The 20,119-nt window shown below is 44.3% G+C and overlaps 1 protein-coding gene across 1 annotated transcript in view; it reads left to right on the top strand.

Moving 5' to 3' along the window:
* Positions 1-19,914, top strand: part of EEF1A2 (eukaryotic translation elongation factor 1 alpha 2) — a 31,834-nt gene extending 11,920 nt beyond the window's left edge. The window contains exons 3-8 of the mRNA XM_035122625.3: positions 2,792-2,971; positions 4,742-5,038; positions 13,074-13,224; positions 15,879-16,135; positions 17,426-17,660; positions 19,561-19,914. Coding sequence (XP_034978516.1) covers positions 2,792-2,971; positions 4,742-5,038; positions 13,074-13,224; positions 15,879-16,135; positions 17,426-17,660; positions 19,561-19,688 — 1,248 coding nt within the window. The 3' untranslated portion in view covers positions 19,689-19,914. The remainder of the gene's footprint in view (positions 1-2,791; positions 2,972-4,741; positions 5,039-13,073; positions 13,225-15,878; positions 16,136-17,425; positions 17,661-19,560) is intronic.
* Positions 19,915-20,119: the final 205 nt, after the last annotated feature.

Here is a 20,119-nt window from a genome sequence, read left to right as displayed (position 1 = left end):
TTAAGCTGACAGAATATGCACAGCTTGTAGACTTAACATAGAGAATTAGAGAACAAGAAGAACATACGTTTAGAGAAGATTGGAAAACGTTTATTGAATACATGGGGGGAAACTGTGTACACCTGAAAACCTTGGCAGCATTAAGATAAATTCAGCAGTGTAAATAAGTTTTGATGGATGCAGTAATGGAATAATGAATGGTTTAGTTTTTGTAAAATATGCAGGGATTTATGATATGCAAAATGAACCATGGAAAGAGGAGAAGGGACGTCCTTGATATGTTAAGGAAGTTTAAATGAGTATTTTAGGTTGCAAAACAAATTTAACAAATATATATATATATATATATATATATATATATATATATATATAAGACTTAAAACTTTAAAGAAGTCTATTCTGCTCACTTAGACACTAGCAATTGCAATAACTAGAAGCAGGGCTTTTTAGTGTTACTACTGACCATATTCTGTGGAATGGCATTCCTGTCCCAATACGACAGATTCCCATTCTCTGCACTTTCCAAAAACAACTGAAGATATTTTTGTTCCAACAGGCTTTCCCAGACGAGTGAATGAGTCTCTGCCGTCACTGCCTATTCTGTATCGTTGCTTTAAATAAGTCTGCTTTTTTTTTTGTGTGTGTGTGTTTAAACCTGTATTTTATTGTGCATTGTCTTGAGCTGATTGTGTCGTTTTAACATGTGGCTTGGACCGACATTTCCTGTAGCTGCCCAGCCTTGGTGCAGCTGGTTAGCAGCAGCAGCAGCCTCACCTGTTGCCCAAAAAAGAGGAAAGTCATCACTAAAGCACAGGTGTGCACATGCTAATTTATATGTGTGGATGTGAATTTGGAAAGCACTGATAAGATTTAAATGGAGGTGCAGCACAGCTCATCATAGTGGGAAGGACTGAGCCAGGTAACCTGTATACCTGCTTGAGCTGCTCTCCAGGTGAATAATTTTGGGTGTTTGCAGGAATTTTTCCAAGCGGTGGGAAATGCAGAAGGCTAGTTATTTCCATCTCTACAAATAATGATGAGAAAAGAAATGCTTGTCCATTTCCCCTCATCTCTCAGAATCCGCAGATTCCAAAAAAACCAAAAAACAAACAAACCAGAATCCGCAGATGCTAGAAATTTAGGATTTTTTAAAAATGAAAGCTGGGGACCTCAAGATTATGGTTCATGGTGATGGTGGTGGGGGCCAGAGAACTAACTCCTTGATGGGAACCCTCAAAGCCCCTGGCTGTCCCTTCTTAAGTTGTTTGTTTGTTTTTAATCTTGCAAACAGACTCTGACCCTACAGCTTGAAAAAAGAGGGGGAAACCTTCAGATAGAGGGCTGTCCTTTGCAAAGCAGGACACATGGACATCCTAACCCGGCCTTTGACTGGGTGGTTACTGCTCGGGACCCTGTAGGTTCTCGCTCACCATGAACGGATCCTGCCGGTGAAAGCACTTGACAGCATTCCCAGGTGGTCGGTTCAAAGGTCGGAAGAGGTTTTGATGGCTCAGCAGCTAGAGAGACTGCAGAGGTAGACTGCCATCAGCGGAGGAAGTATTCTATAGTCATCACACAGGCTTCCCTTAGGCATCTGGTTGGTCACTGCGAGAAGAGGAGGATGGACTAGATTCCTGCACCTCCTCTTAAGCACTTCCGTTTTTCTAGAAAAATAGGATCTCTCCATGAATGCCTCCCTTGTTATCCTAGAATGGCAATGGCGCAGAGGTGCTCGAAATGCGTTTTGGCAAGTTCAGGCGAGAAAAAAGAGTGGCTGGGGAAACCCAGCCAGTTGGGTGGGGTATAAATAACAAATTGTTGTTGTTGTTGTTTATTATTTAAAAAGCCCCTCCTTAATTGTGGTGCTTGAAAAAAATCAGCCATAACCACCGCCTAGGCCCAGGGACCAATTTGCCAAGCTTGCTCTCTCTCATGCAGCGGAACCTCAGTTTTCAAACTTAATCCGTCCCAAGGATCAGTGGGCTGGCTGCAAAGTCAATGGGGGGGGGGGGAAGAAAAGAAAAACACAGCTCGGAAGCCATTCATTCAAAAATCGGACCAGTAACTTCCAGGTTATTGGCGTTCATGGGCCAAAATGTTCCAAACAGAGGTGTTCGGGAACCGAGGTTTGACTGTACATTCAAACCCCCACAGATAACAGGAGGCCAAGAATTGGAAGGAATTGGAGAGGACCAGGGGATGCTAATTGAAAATTGATATATTCTGAAATATTAATTCAATTAATATGTATTTTATTTCATGAAGTTTATAATGCGAATGTTTTATTCATAATTTTGTTCTGATGCTTCTGAACTTGTCATGCCTAATAAAGGTTATTGATTTGATTTGATTTAACAGGAGGCCAAGAATTGGAAGGGGTTTGGGGCATCATATAGAGACTGTTCGCTCCCCTCTCCCCCATAAATCACAACATCAACAGCATTCTCTGTATAGGAAAGCCTTTTAATGTGTAATGTTTTATTATGTTTTTATATATGTTGGAAGCCACCCAGAGTGGCTGGGGCAACCCAGTCAGATGGTCGGGGAATAATAATAATAACAATAATAATAATAATAATAAATTACACTTGGATTTTTCAAAGAATCATAGAATTTTAGAGTTGGGAGGGAGCCCTGAAGATCATCTAGTCCAACCCCCTGCAATGCAGGAATATGCCGTTGTCCCATATGGGGATTGAACCTGCAACCTTGGCATTATCAGCACCATGCTCTTAACTAATTGAGCTAAAGCCCTTACAAAAATTTTTTCCCTCTTTTCCCAACCTGTTAGATGGGGAAAGGCTCCTTCAAGTACGCCTGGGTGCTGGACAAGCTGAAGGCTGAGCGTGAGCGAGGGATCACCATCGACATCTCTCTGTGGAAGTTCGAGACCACCAAGTACTACATCACCATCATTGATGCCCCCGGGCACCGGGATTTCATCAAGAACATGATCACGGGGACTTCGCAGGTGAGAAAGGGGAGGCTGTTCCTCGCAGGGCAGGGGGCACCTTTTGGCCATTCCCTGAGCACCAGCAAAGCGCCAACATCCTTTTTTTCCTGGATGGGTCCCTGCCAGCAGAACTGTGTGACCTGGATTTTTTAAAATGGAAGTCCCAGGAACCCTGGCTAGCTTTGCACTCTGGCTGGCCAAATGGCAAAGCTATCATGCTTTGCGCATTTGAAAGGGGCCGTTGAAATTCTTGAAAATGCATTTGGAGCGTGCTCTCTCCTCCTGCCTTCTTGGGAGTAAAAAAGAAAGAAAAAAGGACAAACTCCCTAAAGGAACCATCAACTATTTATAGGAGCAGATGGCACTATCAGTTTTCAGGTGTCGAGCCAACAGTTCGTAGAACTTTGTTGCGTTACAATATTGGAAGGGAAGATGGGATATTAGGAGCCCAATGTGTACCTGTTTTGTTTAGGAAATCTCGGGGGGGGGGGGTGATGTGGGATGTTGGCTATCCCAAGACACATGCTTTATTTACTTTTTGCGGTTATATTCCACCTTTTCCTCCAAGTGGCTCTCCCCGCCCCATCTGCTTTATTAAATAGTACAGTGGTACCTCGACATCCGAATGACTCGACTTCCGAAGGTTTCGACTTCCAAAGTCGGCAAACCCGGAAGTCTTTTTGCCGCGCATGCATTCTGCGCCTGCGCAGAAGTGCAAAATCGCACTTCGCGCAGACGCAAAACAGACGCTTCGGCAACCAAAGAATTCGACTTACGAAGAATGCCTTCGTAAGTCGAGGTACCACTGTATATTAACTTGGCTATGCATTCAGTATAGTGAGCTGCGGCTTGTGGAACTCCCTCCCACCTGAGATTAGGCAGGCCCCCTCCTTGTTGAACTTCCAGCAAATGACAAAGACATTCTTATTCCAGCAGGCGTCTTAAGGCCTTTAGTTTGGTTTTGTGATGAATTTTTAATGTTTTATTGTTCCATTTTTTATGGATAGTTTTTATGTACAGGTGGCGACCCTTATGCCCTGGGGTTCTGTTCCTGGCTCCCACACATTTCGGCAGAGTGCAAAAAACCCACCTCGTTCTGGCCCAGCTCTGCTTTCTTCCAAAAGGGGCCCCGAGTACGGGTTGTGCGTCAGTTACACACAAATCGGTGCAAATTGGTCACTGCCTGTACAGTGCTCAGAAATGGGAAATGTACTTAAAAATGCAATACAGTGGTTACCTTGGTTTTCAAACGTAATCTGTTCTGGAACACCGTTCGAGTTCCGAAACGTTCAAAAACTCAGTATGGAAGCCTCAATAAATATGGAAAACTCAATACGGAAGCCACGTGGCCCTTTTGGCTTTCGAGGCGAGTTAAAAAACCAAAGCATTTACTTCTGGGTTTACGGCGTTCAGAAACCGAAATGTTTGTCAGCGTTCGAAAACCAAGGTACCACTGTATATTGCTTGGCAAAAAATGTGCATATTGGGAGACGTTTGCACTAAAATGCTTGGTACTACGGTATTTTTAAATCTTATTTTACAAAACGCTGATAAAAGTTTCCCGAGGACTTCTTAAAGAAATTGCAAGCTGATGTGGAACTTAAGATTGGGGGAAAGAAATGAGAAATGGAGAGAAACTGAATGGGGGAAATTCTCCTGTAACGTTTTGCAAACCGTCATGCGAAAATGACGGTACCAAAACGGCAGACGTGGCATTAGGAGCGCTTGAGCTGTGGGTGCATCTTTGCAAGCAGCTCCTAAGCGAGTCTGTGCCTTGTTTCCCTGCAGGCTGACTGTGCCGTCTTGATTGTGGCTGCTGGGGTAGGCGAGTTCGAAGCCGGCATCTCCAAAAACGGCCAGACCCGTGAGCACGCCCTCCTGGCGTACACCCTGGGCGTCAAGCAGCTCATCGTGGGCATAAACAAGATGGACTCCACGGAGCCACCGTACAGCGAGAAGCGCTACGATGAGATCGTCAAGGAAGTCAGCGCCTACATCAAGAAGATCGGCTACAACCCAGCGACCGTTCCCTTCGTGCCCATCTCTGGCTGGCATGGTGATAACATGCTGGAGCCGTCTCCCAACGTAAGTCTCTGGTGGGTGTGCTAAGCTCCCTCACAGGAGGTTTGCAGCTCCAGTCGGGTCCGGCCAAAGCTCCTCCATCGTCATCTCCCGGGGACCGAGAAGTCGAGTTGCGAATATGAGTAGGGTTGGTTTGAAGAGGGAGCCTTATGGCAGGCCAGGTGGAGCCTAGGCAGTGTTAGAAACTCGAAAGCTAGATGCCGAATGGCTCCTTAAACCAGGGTTAGTTGCCATTTTGGCTACTGGAAAGTTGTATTTTTCAACACAGCTTCCTGCTTCCTGAAATCCGTTCTCCTTGGGCAGATAAAATATCACGGATAGAATTCTACAGGATGGCTTGCTAGTCCAATGGTTGGCCCTACCTGCTGACAGCGAAAGGGTTTGTTCTGAGGGTGGTATCCAATTAAGTTTCACTCAGAACTCAGTACAGTAAACTACCGTAGGCGTTTCGTTTTGGCGACTGTAACCCTGGTTTAAGGAGCAATTTGGCACCTACCTTAGCTTATATATATATATCTGCGTTTCTGATATGTATATATATAAGCTACAGTAGGTGCCAAGTGGCTCCTTAAACCAGGGTTACAGTTGCCAAAACGAAACTGCCTAGTTGCCATTGTTGGGCCAAATGTCTCTTAAAGTCTTGTTTTTCAATGCGACTTTTTGGTTCCTGAAATTCGTTCTGATTGTGCAGATAAAACGTAACAGATAGAATTATACAGGATGTGTTGCTGGTGCGTGAAAACAATCATCGTCCAATGATCCCCAGGGATGCACCTCCAGATGGTGGAGACGTCAGACACCATCCTGGCCCCTGGGCATCTTCACTTGGTCGCAAGTGGCCGATAGCCAGGTGCAAAATGCGCCTTGTGAATTTCAAAAGCTGAGCCTATGGAGAGAACCTGTCCTGTCCCGTGGGGCTGTGCCTTGCGAAAACATGACTTTCCTGGCTGAATCGGATCTTAACAATTGCCTGGATGGGATCCGATGACAGATTTTGCTTAGCTGAGCTTCAGTTGGATTTTTGCAAAGCAGAGCCACGACACTCTTGGGTCCGTGGGAATTAATTTGTCCACAATACGATCAAAATATGGGCCCGGCGAAAGTGGATGAGCTCTCCGTTTATGCAGGGTGACAACCAGACCCAGCAAACCTGGTTGTTACTCAATATGAGCGTGAATCAAGCATGTCCTGTAATCCTTGAGATTCTGCCGCCATCTTTCAGTTGTTCTTTATTGGTCCAATCAATGCACAAAGGCTTCCCTGAGGCTAAGAAGTTTGGAAAACATTAGTTTGGGGGCACCACTGGCTGTCAGTGCTGGAGTTGTGAGTTGTAGAATTTCTTTTTCTTCTTTTTTTTTAAAAAAAGTTCTTTATTCAGATTATTAAAACATTACACCACATACAATAATATAACATAAACATAACATAAATAACCAAAGATAAGGATACCAAAATATAATTGACATAACATAAATATAACAAAACCCAAAAATCTCAACACAATTATTCCCAGATCCAAAAAAGAAAAATCATACTAAATATACAAACCAAAAAAGAGGAACAAAGAAAAACAAAAAGAAAAGAATTAAATTAAAATTAAAATGCTTCCGATTGTCGACTTATCGCTTACCCCTCTTTTACTCCCTTGACTTGTTTTCTCCATTTTTATTATTTAAACCACCTGGCACAGGTGTTTCATCTTCCTACATCTGTTAGATTTCTCTCTTCATACATTATTTAAGTTTAGCAAATCACCAAATCTGTTCTTATACCTTCTTTTTTAAAATAATCCACTAATTTCCATTCGTTTTGAACTTTTTGTTTAGGAATATTTCTTATTGCTGCTGTCATTTTAGCCAAATTCATATATTCTACCATTTTAATTTGCCAATCCTCTACCGCTGGTACCCCTTCCCCTTTCCATTTCTGAGCGATGAGCGTCCGAGCTGCCACCCCTCCATACAATAATATATTTTTTCCTATCCTTGGGCATACTTTCGGGAATCTTAACAGAAACAATTCGGGTGTTTTTTCAAATGTTATTTTTAGCATGCTTTTCAATTTTTCGTATATTTTATTCCAAAATTCTTGTACACCTTTACACAGTGAGTTGTATAATTTCTTTTTGGGATGACTAAGGCCTAGTTCTTAACAAGATAAAGGGTGTCTGGCCTAGCCTGTTCTACTACTAAAGTTTTTTGTAATTGATTCAAAGCATTTATATCCTGCTGTTCTGCTGGAAAATGCTACCAGAGCAGTTTGCATACCAGTAAAACTAGTGCATTAATCCGAGCTTCGGAGAGCCCCTTGCTCCACTAAAGGAGGCTTAAATAGTTACTTAAATACTATGAATCATAGAATCATAGAGTTGGAAGAGACCACAAGGGCCATCCAGTCCAACCCCCTGCCAAGCAGGAAACACCATCAAAGCATTCTTGACATATGCCTGTCAAGCCTCTGCTTAAAGACCTCCAAAGAAGGAGACTCCACCACACTCCTTGGCATAGCTGCCAAGTTCTCCCTTTTTTAAAGGGAAATTCCCTTATGCTGAATAGGCTTCCTCGCGAGAAAAGGGAAAACTTGGCAGCTATGCTCCTTGGCAGCAAATTCCACTGCTGTACAGCATGATGTGAAAGATTATTATTCTGATGATCACACAGCCTTCATTCCGGGTTGTATCTGGGAGCAGAAGAAGCTGCTGTTCAGCTGTGCCCCTCGGCCTCAGTCACAATGTCTGTAAAATGGGAATAAGGGTGGCCAAGTTCACAAAGTTGTTGTGAGGGCAGGCCCAGCACCGATCATGTAGCACTCTGCAAACAAGTAATCGTTCGCCGCCACCGCCTGTTAAAAGCTTTTTTAGCCAATTATTTTAATCGGCGTACCCAAATCCCAGACAGCTGAACGCCGCCAGCTGCCAGTGCTGGGGAGATGACACTAAACAATCTAATTAAAAATAGGTTTGGGGAAAACAGGGCGACGTCATTTTGGAATTTATACTTCCTAAATATGGAGGTCAAGCGAGACAGGGCAGTAGTACGTTGCTTCAAATCTGTGCCTTGTGGGGCGTTGCTGGGCCTGTGATTGGAAGCTGAGCCCCCTTACAATCTGGTTTTTGTTTTTTGTTAAAAAAAATCGCACTTCCCAGAACTTTTCGATGCAGCAGAAGCAGATGTGTTAGGAGGAGGAATGCGCACAAAAACCTGACAAATATTTTGTGAGGATGCAGAAATGTGGGGAGCTCAAATACAGAGTGGGAAATTGAGAGAAACCGAAATGGATATATAACGTCCACCCCTACAGTTGACCCATCACTGCCGTTCCATGGGGCAGGTAAAAGTAAAGTGGTTCCTTGGTTGTCGTCAAACACAATCCGTTCTGGAAGACTGCTCGACTTTGAACCGTTTGACAACCGAGGCGGAAAGGGCAGCCTGCAGAGTCAATGGAGAAATGGGGGTGGGAGGGAGGGAATGCAGCGGAAGCTGTTCAACTTATGAGGCGTGTTCAAAAACGGAAGCATTTACTTCTGGGTTTTTGGCATTCGAAAACTGAAACGCCCAGCTTCCGAGACTCTCGATAACCGAGGTACCACTGTATTATGCTGAGGCATCCACATCAATGTCCAATTCCTGGGAAGAAATTCCTTTCCTCACTTTTGAGAGAAAGAACAGGCATGTGAGGACTGGAGTGTCATGTGGATATAGCGGTGAGATGCTCTGTATTTGGGGGGGGGTGGATTTTGAAAAGTATGAACTGGGGCTTTGTCTGGCCAACAAAGTGATCACTCTGTCCTGCTCTTGTTCCTGCATCAGTTTGTAACTCCACAGCTTCTCACGGTTTTAAGTTTCTCCAACATTTGTGAGTCTCCGGGCTTGCCGAGATTTAATAATTACATTTTTAAACTTCCCCTTGCCTGCGAGGGTCCCAGCAACTTAAAAATACGTTGATCAAAACAGATCACCTTCAGGAGAATAGGGTGGGTCCTAAAGTGCATAGCCACACAGACAACTCTCCACTTACAAAAAAAGCTATATTAAAACCGAGAGGAAAAAGAAATACAGTGGTACCTCTACTTACGAATTTAATGCGTTCCGAACACACATTTGTAAGTCGAAAAAAATTGTAAGTCGAATCCCATAGGAATGCATTGGGAGAAAAAATTCGTAAGTCGAAGCAACCCTATCTAAAAATTCATAAGTAGAAAAAATCCTATCTAAACCGCATTCAGGATGGCGGACGGAGCTCCATTCGTAAGTAGAAAAATTCGTAAGTAGAGTTATTCGTAAGTAGAGGTACCACTGTACATTGAAAGCATCCTGCCTGTTTCTAAATGGCCACACAGATAGTTAAAGGCCTAAAGATACGTAATGAAGGCGCCAGGCGAGCCTCCTTGGGGAGAGCATTCCAGAAACGGGGAGCCACCACAGAAAAGGCCCTGTTCTTGTGTTGCCACCCTTCGGACCGCTTGTGGAGGGGGCACACGAAGAAGGGCCTCAGATGATAATATCGGGGTCTGGGTTGGTTCATATGGGGTCAGGTGGTCTTTGAGGGATTGCGGTCCTGAGAGTGTGACCTCTGCTGGACTGTCACCTCCCCAAAAACATCAGAAGGCAGTGGCAGTACCAAGAGTGTCCCCTCCACTGATTTTCACACCCGTCTTTAAAAGGAAGGAGGCGGTCTTTTCGGATAATGGCGCTAACTAGCTAGACAGCCTTTGTGGGAATAGGAGAATAGGTGTCTCCTTACAACACTCAGTACCCTGGACAAACTGCATTCCCCATAATTCTTTGGGGGCGAGCCAGGACTTTAAGAGTAGAATGATATTGCTGTAAATGTTTGGTGCTGGGGTATCGTTTAGGGACTTTTGTTGATGGGGTTGTTGCTGTTATCGATACAAACTTTTTGTATCTTTGTTTTAGATCTTATGATTTATGTAGAAATTGTTCAGTTTGGTTGTGCATTTTTTTGATGTTTTATATATTGCTTATGGCTGCTTTTGTTACATTGTGTTTATGTGTCTTCTTTATGTTGTAAGCTGCCTTGAGCGTGGTTTGAACTTTGGAAAGGCAGCATACAAATAAAATTATGTATGTATGGTGTGGCTGTGGCCTAGGACTGGGTAGATCTGGGTTCAAATCCTTAGCCAGCCATGAAGTTTACTGGCTGACCTTGGGTCACACCCCAAGTATTTCACCCTAACTAAACTTCCAGGGGTGTCGAGGGTAAAAATTGGGGGCGGCAGCGGCGCATGTAGCCTGTGTTCAACTCTTTTGAGGAAAGGTAGGTTATAAGAGCAAATAAACAGAGAATTGCTTGGTTACTTAAATTTCTATGAGAGATTATTATACTTGGTGGTCTTTAGAGCTTTTCCTATGTGCTCAAAGCAGTTCACATATATAATCTCAGCAGCTTTCAACAACAACCTTGTAAGGCAGACCACTATAACGGGTGAATTATTACAAACTAAAGGCTGAGATTAAAGAAGTTAGTGTCTTGCTGCTTAATGAATTCAAGAGATTTGAACCCGGGACTTGCGGTCGTTCGGCTTAGTCCTCAGTAGCAAATAGGGAGGATTCCTTGCATCACCACTGAAAATCTGTTCCTCGGGGTGTTGCATCTGAGAGCGTTCCTCTCACTTCAAACACAGGCTGTAGAATTGGTCTAAGAGGGTATATTTCCTGCGATTCCACAGTCCCGTGAACAAGTGGAGAATTTGGAGTTAGATGTAAAACCCAGTGGCTCAAGTACGTCTCCTTTCGGTGTTTTAACAATGCAACCTTCAGGCCCTCACGACCGCAGGGATAAACTTGAATTTTGCTTGCAGTTTGCCTCAGAAGCTGGTGGGAAAGTGAGAGTGAAGCAAATGGGGTGCAGAAGAAATTATACATAATAAGGTGACACATGCAAATTGGCTTTATATACATAACCTACGCAGGTCAAAGTGTTCAGGTTTTGTGATGTGTAACTTGCAAAAGTGATTTCGGTACTGAATTCTGCCTGTATGGTGGTATCTTTCGCTGCTCAGACAGACACACTCTGTTTTCTTGAATAGCATTTTTTTCAGAAAGGTGCAGGTCCTGTTCTTTCTTCTTCTCTTTCTACCGCTTGCCCTCCAGATCTCTTTATATTCCCTTCCTTTCTCCTGGCTGGGCTGGGGCTTCTTCCTTAATGTCGTAACTAAGTCAGGTGACCCCTCTGAGCCTGTCATGTGACCACCTTTAAATTCAGCAAGTCAGCATTGGTGTGTTGGCGGAGATTAGTTTCTGTGAATCCTCTTGACAGTTTTGCACAGCTGGGCTCATGCTTCGGGAATACAGGACATGGCTTGAATGCAAGTCTTGGTGGCTAGGAAAATGCAGGAGGGGATGAAGCCACCTTTAAAGATGGAGAAAATCAGTGAGATACTGTCTCTCTCGCACACTTGCAATTGCTGAATTTGTTAGGGGATTTGCTAAAATGGATGTACATTTAAATTTCGGGGTAGGTAAACAGAACCTCCAGGGGGAGGTGCAGTGTATCTTAATACCAGTTGCTGGAGGCAGACGATGGAAGGCAGGCTGTTTCTGTCCTGCCCTACTTTTGGGTTTTGCAGACACATCTGGTAGGTTGCTATGGGAAACTGGACGCCCGGCGAGATGGAACTCTTCTTTTCATCGCCCGCTTGAAGTGGGAACGTAGCAGCAGATGCTTTCTCAACCGAAAAGGCCCAAAGGTCTCGAGAACCAGGAGCTCTGTGCCCAGCCTCTTCAAAACTCGTGAAGCTAAAATATAAAACGTGCATTAAAATTACTGCTGAAATCGGGTGTTGAAAGGAAGGCTCGCCTAAAGGGTTTTTGAAACAAAAGCAGCAGTTTTTTAAAAAAACTGTTATGAAACACATATTTAAAAAGATGTCAGAATTATATGTCTGGGGTGGCTGGCTTAAACGAAAATGTTTTTAGCAGGATATTTAAAGTGTTGTGGAGATCTAGTTCCCATTAGCCCCAGCCAGTGTGATCAAGGGTCAGGGAATGAATGAATGAATTTATTACTGAATTTTTCTGTGTATAAGACGCCCCCAATTTTCGGGGACTCCAAATTAATAGAACAGCCCTCAGCACTACCCGTGTATAAGATGAGCCCCAATTTTAAACCTAATTTTTTTATTTAAAAACTCCCTAGTCTTATGCACGGAAAAATATGGTAATTTCGGTCACAGACCAGTTCCAGCTCACATACAATATCAGGGAAATAATAAAACACGATAGGGATACATTTGAATTTGCAATTGGGTATAACAGGGATAATACAGATATAGCAGCAGTTAAAAATATATAACTTGAATCGTAATCACTAAAATATAACCTACAATTGTCATTTAAGGCCTTAGTCATTATGGTAGCATAGCATGTTCCCTAAGTTTTTTGGCAGTCGCACAGAATTTGGCCACCCTTAGCTTGATCTCTGGATCCTTGTCCTCTACCAGGGATTTTAGACATAGGGTCAGTGATAATGGCTGATCAACATCTGCTAATACCTGAAGGAGCGTCTCCACCCCCATTGTCCATCCCGGACACTGAGGTCCAGCTCCGAGGGCCTTCTGGCGGATCCTTCCCTGCGAGAAGTGAGGTTGCAGGGAACCAGGCAGAGGGCCTTCTCAGTGGTGGCACCTGCCCTATGGAACACCCTCCTGTCAGATGTCAAGGCAATAAGCAACTATTTTACCTTTAAAAGACATATGAGCGCTGCCCTGTTTAGGGAAGTTTTTAAGGTTTGATGCTGTATTGTGTTTTTAATATTCTGTTGGGAGCCGCCCAGAGTGGCTGGGGAAACCCAGCCAGCTGGGCGGGGTATAAATAAATTAGTATTATTATGATTTATTATTATTATTATTATTATCATTATTATTATCATTATCATTATTATTAATCTCAGATTGCTCTGGGAAGCAAAGGAAGGATTGTACCCTTCAGTTCCTGCCCTTGTGACGAGGGAGAGATTTATATGGCTGGTCCTTCCTCACGGCCCACTGGATCCACACTCCCTCCATTTTGTTTTGCAGATGCCTTGGTTCAAAGGCTGGAAAGTGGAGCGCAAGGAAGGGAATGCCAGTGGAGTGTCGCTGCTGGAAGCTCTGGATACCATCCTGCCCCCCACCCGCCCCACAGATAAGCCTCTGCGCCTGCCCCTTCAAGATGTCTACAAGATCGGAGGTGAGTCTGGAGCTTTCCTGGCAGGTAGACAGGTGCCCTCGCTCGGCTAAGTGGATTTCTAGGCAGTAATCCGCTTTTGTAGTCTAAGCAACAGGAAGAGAAGAGGATTTGATTGCCAACGCTGGCATTTACCTGGGTGCATTGTAGATCACAAGGTATGCAGCCATTGTGCCTGTTGCCTGAAGTTGCCCCAACTGTTCGGTTTTGGCAAGAAGTCAGTTTCTCATCCTCGAGATTGCGGAAGCTGGTTTGAAACGGCAGCAATGAACATGCTAGAGGATGGGGAACGAGGGACATGAATACAAAGACACTTCTCTATTCTACTGTCCAACACTTTGCATTTCTTTTTTAAAATATTTTTTATTAAGTTTTACAATTTTATATTCAACACAATCACCATTATCACAAAAAACATAAAAACCCCAATCTCTCCTCCCCCCCCCGACTTTCCTCAACCTCCTCTTCTGGCTCTTTAAATATTTGCTTTTCTTGCTTTTTAAAAATTACTATTCTACCTTAATTCTGTAATCTTTAACTTAAATTTTCTTATGTTCTTATCACACACACACACACACTTGCGAAAACACAACAGAAGAACAGAACAAAGGAAACACAAAACATTTACTGTACAACATAACAAAATACCAACATTACAACAACAACAAAAATCAAATCAATCTTATATCACGTATCTTTATCGACTTCCTCCATTCCCTCCCAACTACGTATCTTTATATTACTTCCTTAGTACTTTCCAGATCTTGATTCCAATCTTTTTAATAATAATCTAAACCTATTAATACTCTTAATAACTTATCAATACTATAAATCTCTTATACTTATCTCAAAATACAATTCTATTCTAATTAAATCTTAAAATTCAATACAACAATAACACTTAACTAAATCTTAATACATAATAAACTTAACTAACACTCTTCTACGACCTCCTTTTACTTCCAAATCTTTAGCTAAATACTGCTAATCTTACAATTCTTCTCTAAAAAACTTTAAATTTCTTCCAATCAATTTTCTTATGTTATCTTTTTTTATAAAGCATGTTTTTTCCAAATTACATCTTGCACTTTGTTATTTTCCAGTTATTACATCTTAACTTCTATACTTGATTTCTTAATTGTGTTTACTCAAACCCTGCTAATGATTCCACTTCTTTAAAATATTTCTGTAGATACATCATAAACGGTTCCCAGTCTTTTTTAAAGTCTCTATTGTCCTTGTCTCAACACTTTGCATTTCTAAGTTCATTTGTCGAAGTCACTCACAAGCTCCTTCAGATGATGTCACACTTGAAGATACATTTCGCAAATAATAATAATGCAGTCCCTTCGAAAAACCTGTTGCTTGCAAAACCTCCTGGCATTGGTAGAGTTGCTGCAATGTTCAATTAAATAGTTTTTAATTTATTTAAGGCATTTATGTGCCGCTTAATTATTTTTAGGGTGCAGAGTACACCCATTTTACTGCTATATATACGTAAATGTCATTTTAATGCTGGAGTGCATTGATTGGTTGGTTGCAGCCCACCTTAGGAAGGTATGCCGTATATTCTCTCCCCTCCACCAAATTGGCTTATAATGGATAAACTACAACGTAAAAAAGACAAAATTTAAAAACAGCCATTCAAAAAGCAGTTAGCAGCATTAAACGGCGGCAGCCGATGGGACAGTTCCTTAACAATCATGAAATCACCAAAATGCAAACCAGAATATAAAACATTTCCAGGCTTTCCATGAAAGGGGCTGCGGAGTCGTGTGCTGTCAGTTATACGCAGCTGAAATTAACAGAATTGACATCGGGCCTGCAGTTTCCCATGCTTTCCCAAAAGGTGTGTTTTTAAGTTGTCCGATGTTATATCCAGTGCTAAACTCTTGCCCTTCCTCTTCAGTCACGTCCACACCACTCATTTAAACTGCTATGATAACACTTTCAACAGTCACGACTTTCCCCAAAGGATTCTGGGAGCTGTAGTTTGTTGAGGATGTTGACAGTTGTTAGGAGACGCCCTGCTCCCCTTTCAGAACTACAGTTTCCAGAGCACCCTGGGAATTGTAGCTTTGTGAAACCGCCAGGGGGTTTCCTGACGACTCTCGGCACCCGTAACAAAGGACAGCTCCCAGAATCCCTTGGGAGGAAGCCATAGCGATGTAGAGTCATAGCGCCTTAAATGCATGGTGTTGACGTGGCTGCCGAGAGTCTCGCATGCTGCCACTCTATCTCTTTTCCATCTTCCTTTCGTCCTGCGAACTTCCCGGACTGCTAACTGCAGTCACTAGGTCAACCCACATATGGGATAAACCTGTTTGTATATGCTTTAAGCCAGGGGTCAGCAATCTTTTTCAGCAGGGGGCCAGTCCACTGTCCCTCAGACCTTGTGGGGGGGCAGACTATATTTTTTTTGGGGGGGGGGAGCGAATGAATTCCTATGCCACACAAATAACCCAGAGATGCATTTTAAAGAAAAGCACACATTCTACTCGTGTAAAAACACACTGGTTCCCGGACCGTCCGTGGGCCAGATTGAGAAGGCGATTTGGCTGGATCCGACCCCCGGGCCTTAGTTTGCCTACCTACCTATGGTCTCGAGGATTGTGTTTTATTGCATGTTCCCCGCTGCCCTCTTTTCCCCTCTGCAGGAATCGGGACCGTCCCCGTGGGGCGTGTGGAGACGGGGATCCTGAGACCCGGCATGGTGGTCACCTTCGCCCCCGTCAACATCACCACAGAGGTGAAGTCGGTCGAGATGCACCACGAGGCCCTGAGCGAGGCGCTGCCAGGGGACAACGTTGGCTTCAACGTCAAGAACGTGTCCGTCAAGGACATCCGCCGTGGCAACGTCTGCGGCGACAGCAAATCCGACCCACCTCAGGAGGCGGCCCAGTTCACTTCTCAGGTCAGCAGAAAGCGAGGCGGCAGCCATTTTGAAAGCTTTTGCCGTCGTATCACGACTTCTGCGTCCGAATGCGTGAGACAGACCTCTGTCCTGCCGGTGACCCTTGATGAAGACGTAGCATTAACCAAGAGCCCTGAGATTTTATTCTGCAGAAGTCGCGTTGTGGGACGCCAGCTTTTAATAGTTTGCTTGGTGCGGTTAAATTGCTAAAGGCCCAATCCTGCGCCTACTTAGCTGGGCTAGGAGTGAAGCCCAGTGAAAGCATAAGACCAAGTTGTTTAGCTCCAGTGCTAGGTTATAATTTGTCTCCTGATTAGTCTGTAGGGCGGACGACAAATCAGTAGGCGCGCATTCAGAGACATTTGACGGAAGGGTCACTGAGCACCCTTGTTTTCCTCCTTACAAAGAATGCCAGGCTGTTGCTCATTAAATTTATAACATATCCCACAGAAAAGTAAATTGTCTCTTCAGTATGCCCCTTCGTGGATGTTTTGCAAGGCACGTAGCTATTTAGATTTATTTGGCTTATCACTTGAAAGCAGATTCAGACGAAAAAGAAAGCAATAATGCAAAGGTAAAACCTTCCCAAGTGGAGAGGAGGGCCAGTGCCCTGGCCTTCGCCAGCATGCCCATTGCTGAAGGATGATGGGAGTTGTAGTTCAGCAACATTTGGAAACCACCACACTGATTACTCCTGCCCTAGTTTCTAGCATTAGCCAAACTGGAGAGTATTCCAGGGTATTTTTATGCTTTCCAGTTGTTCGTTCAGTACATCTCCCTGTCACTTTCCTAACAGCAAGAAGTTCATTTCTCTCTTAGGGTGGATTTTCCCCAGTAGGGTGACAGAGCGATTTCATCCGCTTTAATTGTGCAAAAGTATGGCTTCTCCCATCTGCACTTTTGTCTCGTGATTTCAAGCCACAGGTTCAAGGTCGTCGTTTTTTTGACCCACCGCTTTTGTCCAGAAAACCTGCTGTTTGCTGATGAAATGGAACAAACAGCAACTGGGTTTTCTGCAGATTGGCATTTGTTCCGATTCAGAAGTAAACTGCTGGTTTTCTTGGGGAACCCTCTCTCAGACCCATGACTTGAAATCATGGCAAAATACTGCCAGCCTGCAGGAGCCCATTTTCCAGAATGCTGTAGCTAGAAGCAGCTGTCTTTTCAACAGCCTTCCACAAGGGAGCATCATTGCCCAGCTAGGAAAGCCAGAATGTTGTCCTGGTCATGCCATGCCCTTCCCAAATTTGTTCCGGCCTGAGACCTTGTCTCGTTCTGTGCACGGCTTAGGTGATCATCTTGAACCACCCCGGCCAGATCAGCGCTGGATATTCCCCTGTCATTGACTGCCACACTGCCCACATCGCTTGCAAATTTGCCGAGCTGAAGGAGAAGATCGACCGGCGTTCCGGCAAGAAGCTGGAGGACAACCCAAAATCCTTGAAATCGGGGGATGCCGCAATTGTGGAGATGATCCCGGGCAAGCCCATGTGTGTGGAGAGCTTCTCCCAGTACCCACCCCTGGGTGAGAACTTAACCTTTCCTTGTATCTTTTGCAGATGCCTGCCAAGATGGGTGACGGGAGGGCCATTTCAAACTAAATGGCTAGATGCCCAGAAACTCTGATGTAAGATAGACCTAGGAGCGGGGGGAACCTTCTATGGCCCATATCTTAATTGCCCTACCTCTAGTGCGGCAGATTTGACAGCTGAATGGCTCGTCCACCTGCCAATCACCTGATGTCACTGTGACATTGGGTAGTGCTGCGCTTCGAAGCACGGATTATTGGGGCTTCAAAGCGCAGCATTGGGCTGTTCGAAAGTTCTTCGGAAGCGTATCCATGCTGCCTTTGAGATCTCTGAAGGTAGGATGTTTTAAAGAGCAGTGTAGGGCAATTTGGGAAAGGGTTTCCCCTTCCTTGATCACAGCAAGCTCCTTTTTAAAGTAGCTGTAACTTTCCCACAATGAGCTGTGCCCAGAGTGGCTTAGAGCAAACATTCAAAACATCAAAACACAAATATACGAAATACAGAGATGGCTCAGTTGCTAGATCATGAGATACTTAATTGCAGGGTTGTGGGTTCAAGCCCCACGTTGGGCAAAAGATTCCTGCAATGCAGGGGGTTGGACTAGATGACCCCCGGGGTCCCTTCCAACTCCACAATTCTATGATTTGCATGGTTTTAATGTATTTACATAGATAGATCGTTTTGATTGTATCTTACATTTTAATTTTATTGCTTTTCATTTTTTAGCGATTTTAACATCAAATGGGTTCAAATTTAATACAAATTTAAAAGCTGAATTCCCTCCCCACTATCCTGATGTCTCAATACCATCCTTATTTGCTGCTCAATAACATATTTTAGCATGTTATCCTTTTTTCCAATTTTCCTTTTCGATAGTTTTGATACTATCAATGCTTAATCATTTATTGTCGTTCCCCCCCCCCCCCGTTTTTAGCTGTTATTATTTTTATCTTGAGACCCTGTTGCTGGGTGGGTGGGGGAAATAAATATATAACAGCAGCAACAGCAATAGTAATAGAAAAGGGGCACAAGCGGTGCTGTGGTCTAAACCACCGAGCCTCTTGGTCTTCCTGGATCAAAAGGTTGGCGGTTTGAATCCCCACAACAGCCTGAGCTCCCATTGCACTGTCCCAGCTCCTGCCAACCTAGCAGTTTGAAAACATCCCTGTGCAAGTAGATAAATAGGTACCGCTGCAGCGGGAAGGTAAACAGTGTTTCTGTGCACTCTGGTTTCTGTCACGGTGTTCCATTGCCCAGAAGTGATTTAGTCATGCTGGCCACATGACCCGGAAAAAGCTGTCTGCGGACAAACACTTGCTCCCTCGTCCTGAAAGCGGCATGAGTGCCGCAACCCCGTAGTCGCCTTTAACTGGACTTAACCACCCAGGGTTCCTTTACCTTTTACCTTTACCTATCTGTCTTAAATTTTTGCCAATTAATTTTTACTGCTTTCCATTTTTTAGCGAATTTAACATCAAATGAATTTAAATTTACTACAAATTAAAAAGTTGAATTCCTGCCTCACTGTCCTGATGTCTCACCACCCACCCTTACATATATTTCAACCAAATAATTTTAGCATGTTATCCTTTTTTTCAATTTTCCTTTTTGATAGTTTTGATACTATCAGTGCTTAATCATTTTTTTAACGATTGTTCCCCTCCCCCATGTTTTTTAGCTGTTATCTGTACACCCGCCTTGAGATGACCCTGTTGCGGGGGAAATAAATATATAACGGCGGCGGCGGCAGCAACAATAGTAATAATAACGAGATCTGCACGGCCGCATTTTGCCACTAGAGGGCAGTAGAGCGCCATAGGCTCTCTGGCATTGGCAGGAAGTGCCCTCCTCCTCCGCCCAGCCTCTCACTCTCGACCCTTCGTGTGCTCCATGCAGGGCGCTTTGCCGTGCGCGACATGCGGCAGACCGTGGCCGTGGGCGTCATCAAGAACGTGGAGAAGAAGAGCGGCGGCGCCGGCAAGGTCACCAAATCGGCCCAGAAGGCCCAGAAGGCTGGCAAATGAATCGTAGGTGCCCAGTGCCTCGCGCAGAAACCACCCCCGCAGCCGGAATGCCGCCACCTTCTCCCCGAGGGGCATGCGTGCACATCCGCTTGTAAGAGTCTGTATGTCAACGACTGGATGCTCACCATTAAAGTCCAGTGGAAATTCTTTAAAAGGAAAAGCATGTCCCGGCGTCCGTGAGGCTTTGTGTTCAAATTTTACCAATAAAACTGGTACAACATCCACAGCGGAAACGTGGGGGTGTCGTTTGTGGGCGCCGCCGGCCGGTTGGGGCAACCTGCTCGTCCGTATTCGCTGTTCGTATTCGCGCCGGTCAGATGTCATAGAAGACATCTGAAGGCAGCCCTGTTTAGGGAAGCTTTTGATGTTTAACAGATTATTTTAATTAAATTTTCTGTTGGAAGCCACCCACAGTGGCTGCTGAAACCCAG

Source organism: Zootoca vivipara, chromosome 7, assembly GCF_965207765.1.
Source record: "Zootoca vivipara chromosome 7, rZooViv2.hap1.1, whole genome shotgun sequence".
Classification (NCBI taxonomy): domain Eukaryota; kingdom Metazoa; phylum Chordata; class Lepidosauria; order Squamata; family Lacertidae; genus Zootoca; species Zootoca vivipara.
This window is presented reverse-complemented; position numbering and strand designations above follow the sequence as displayed.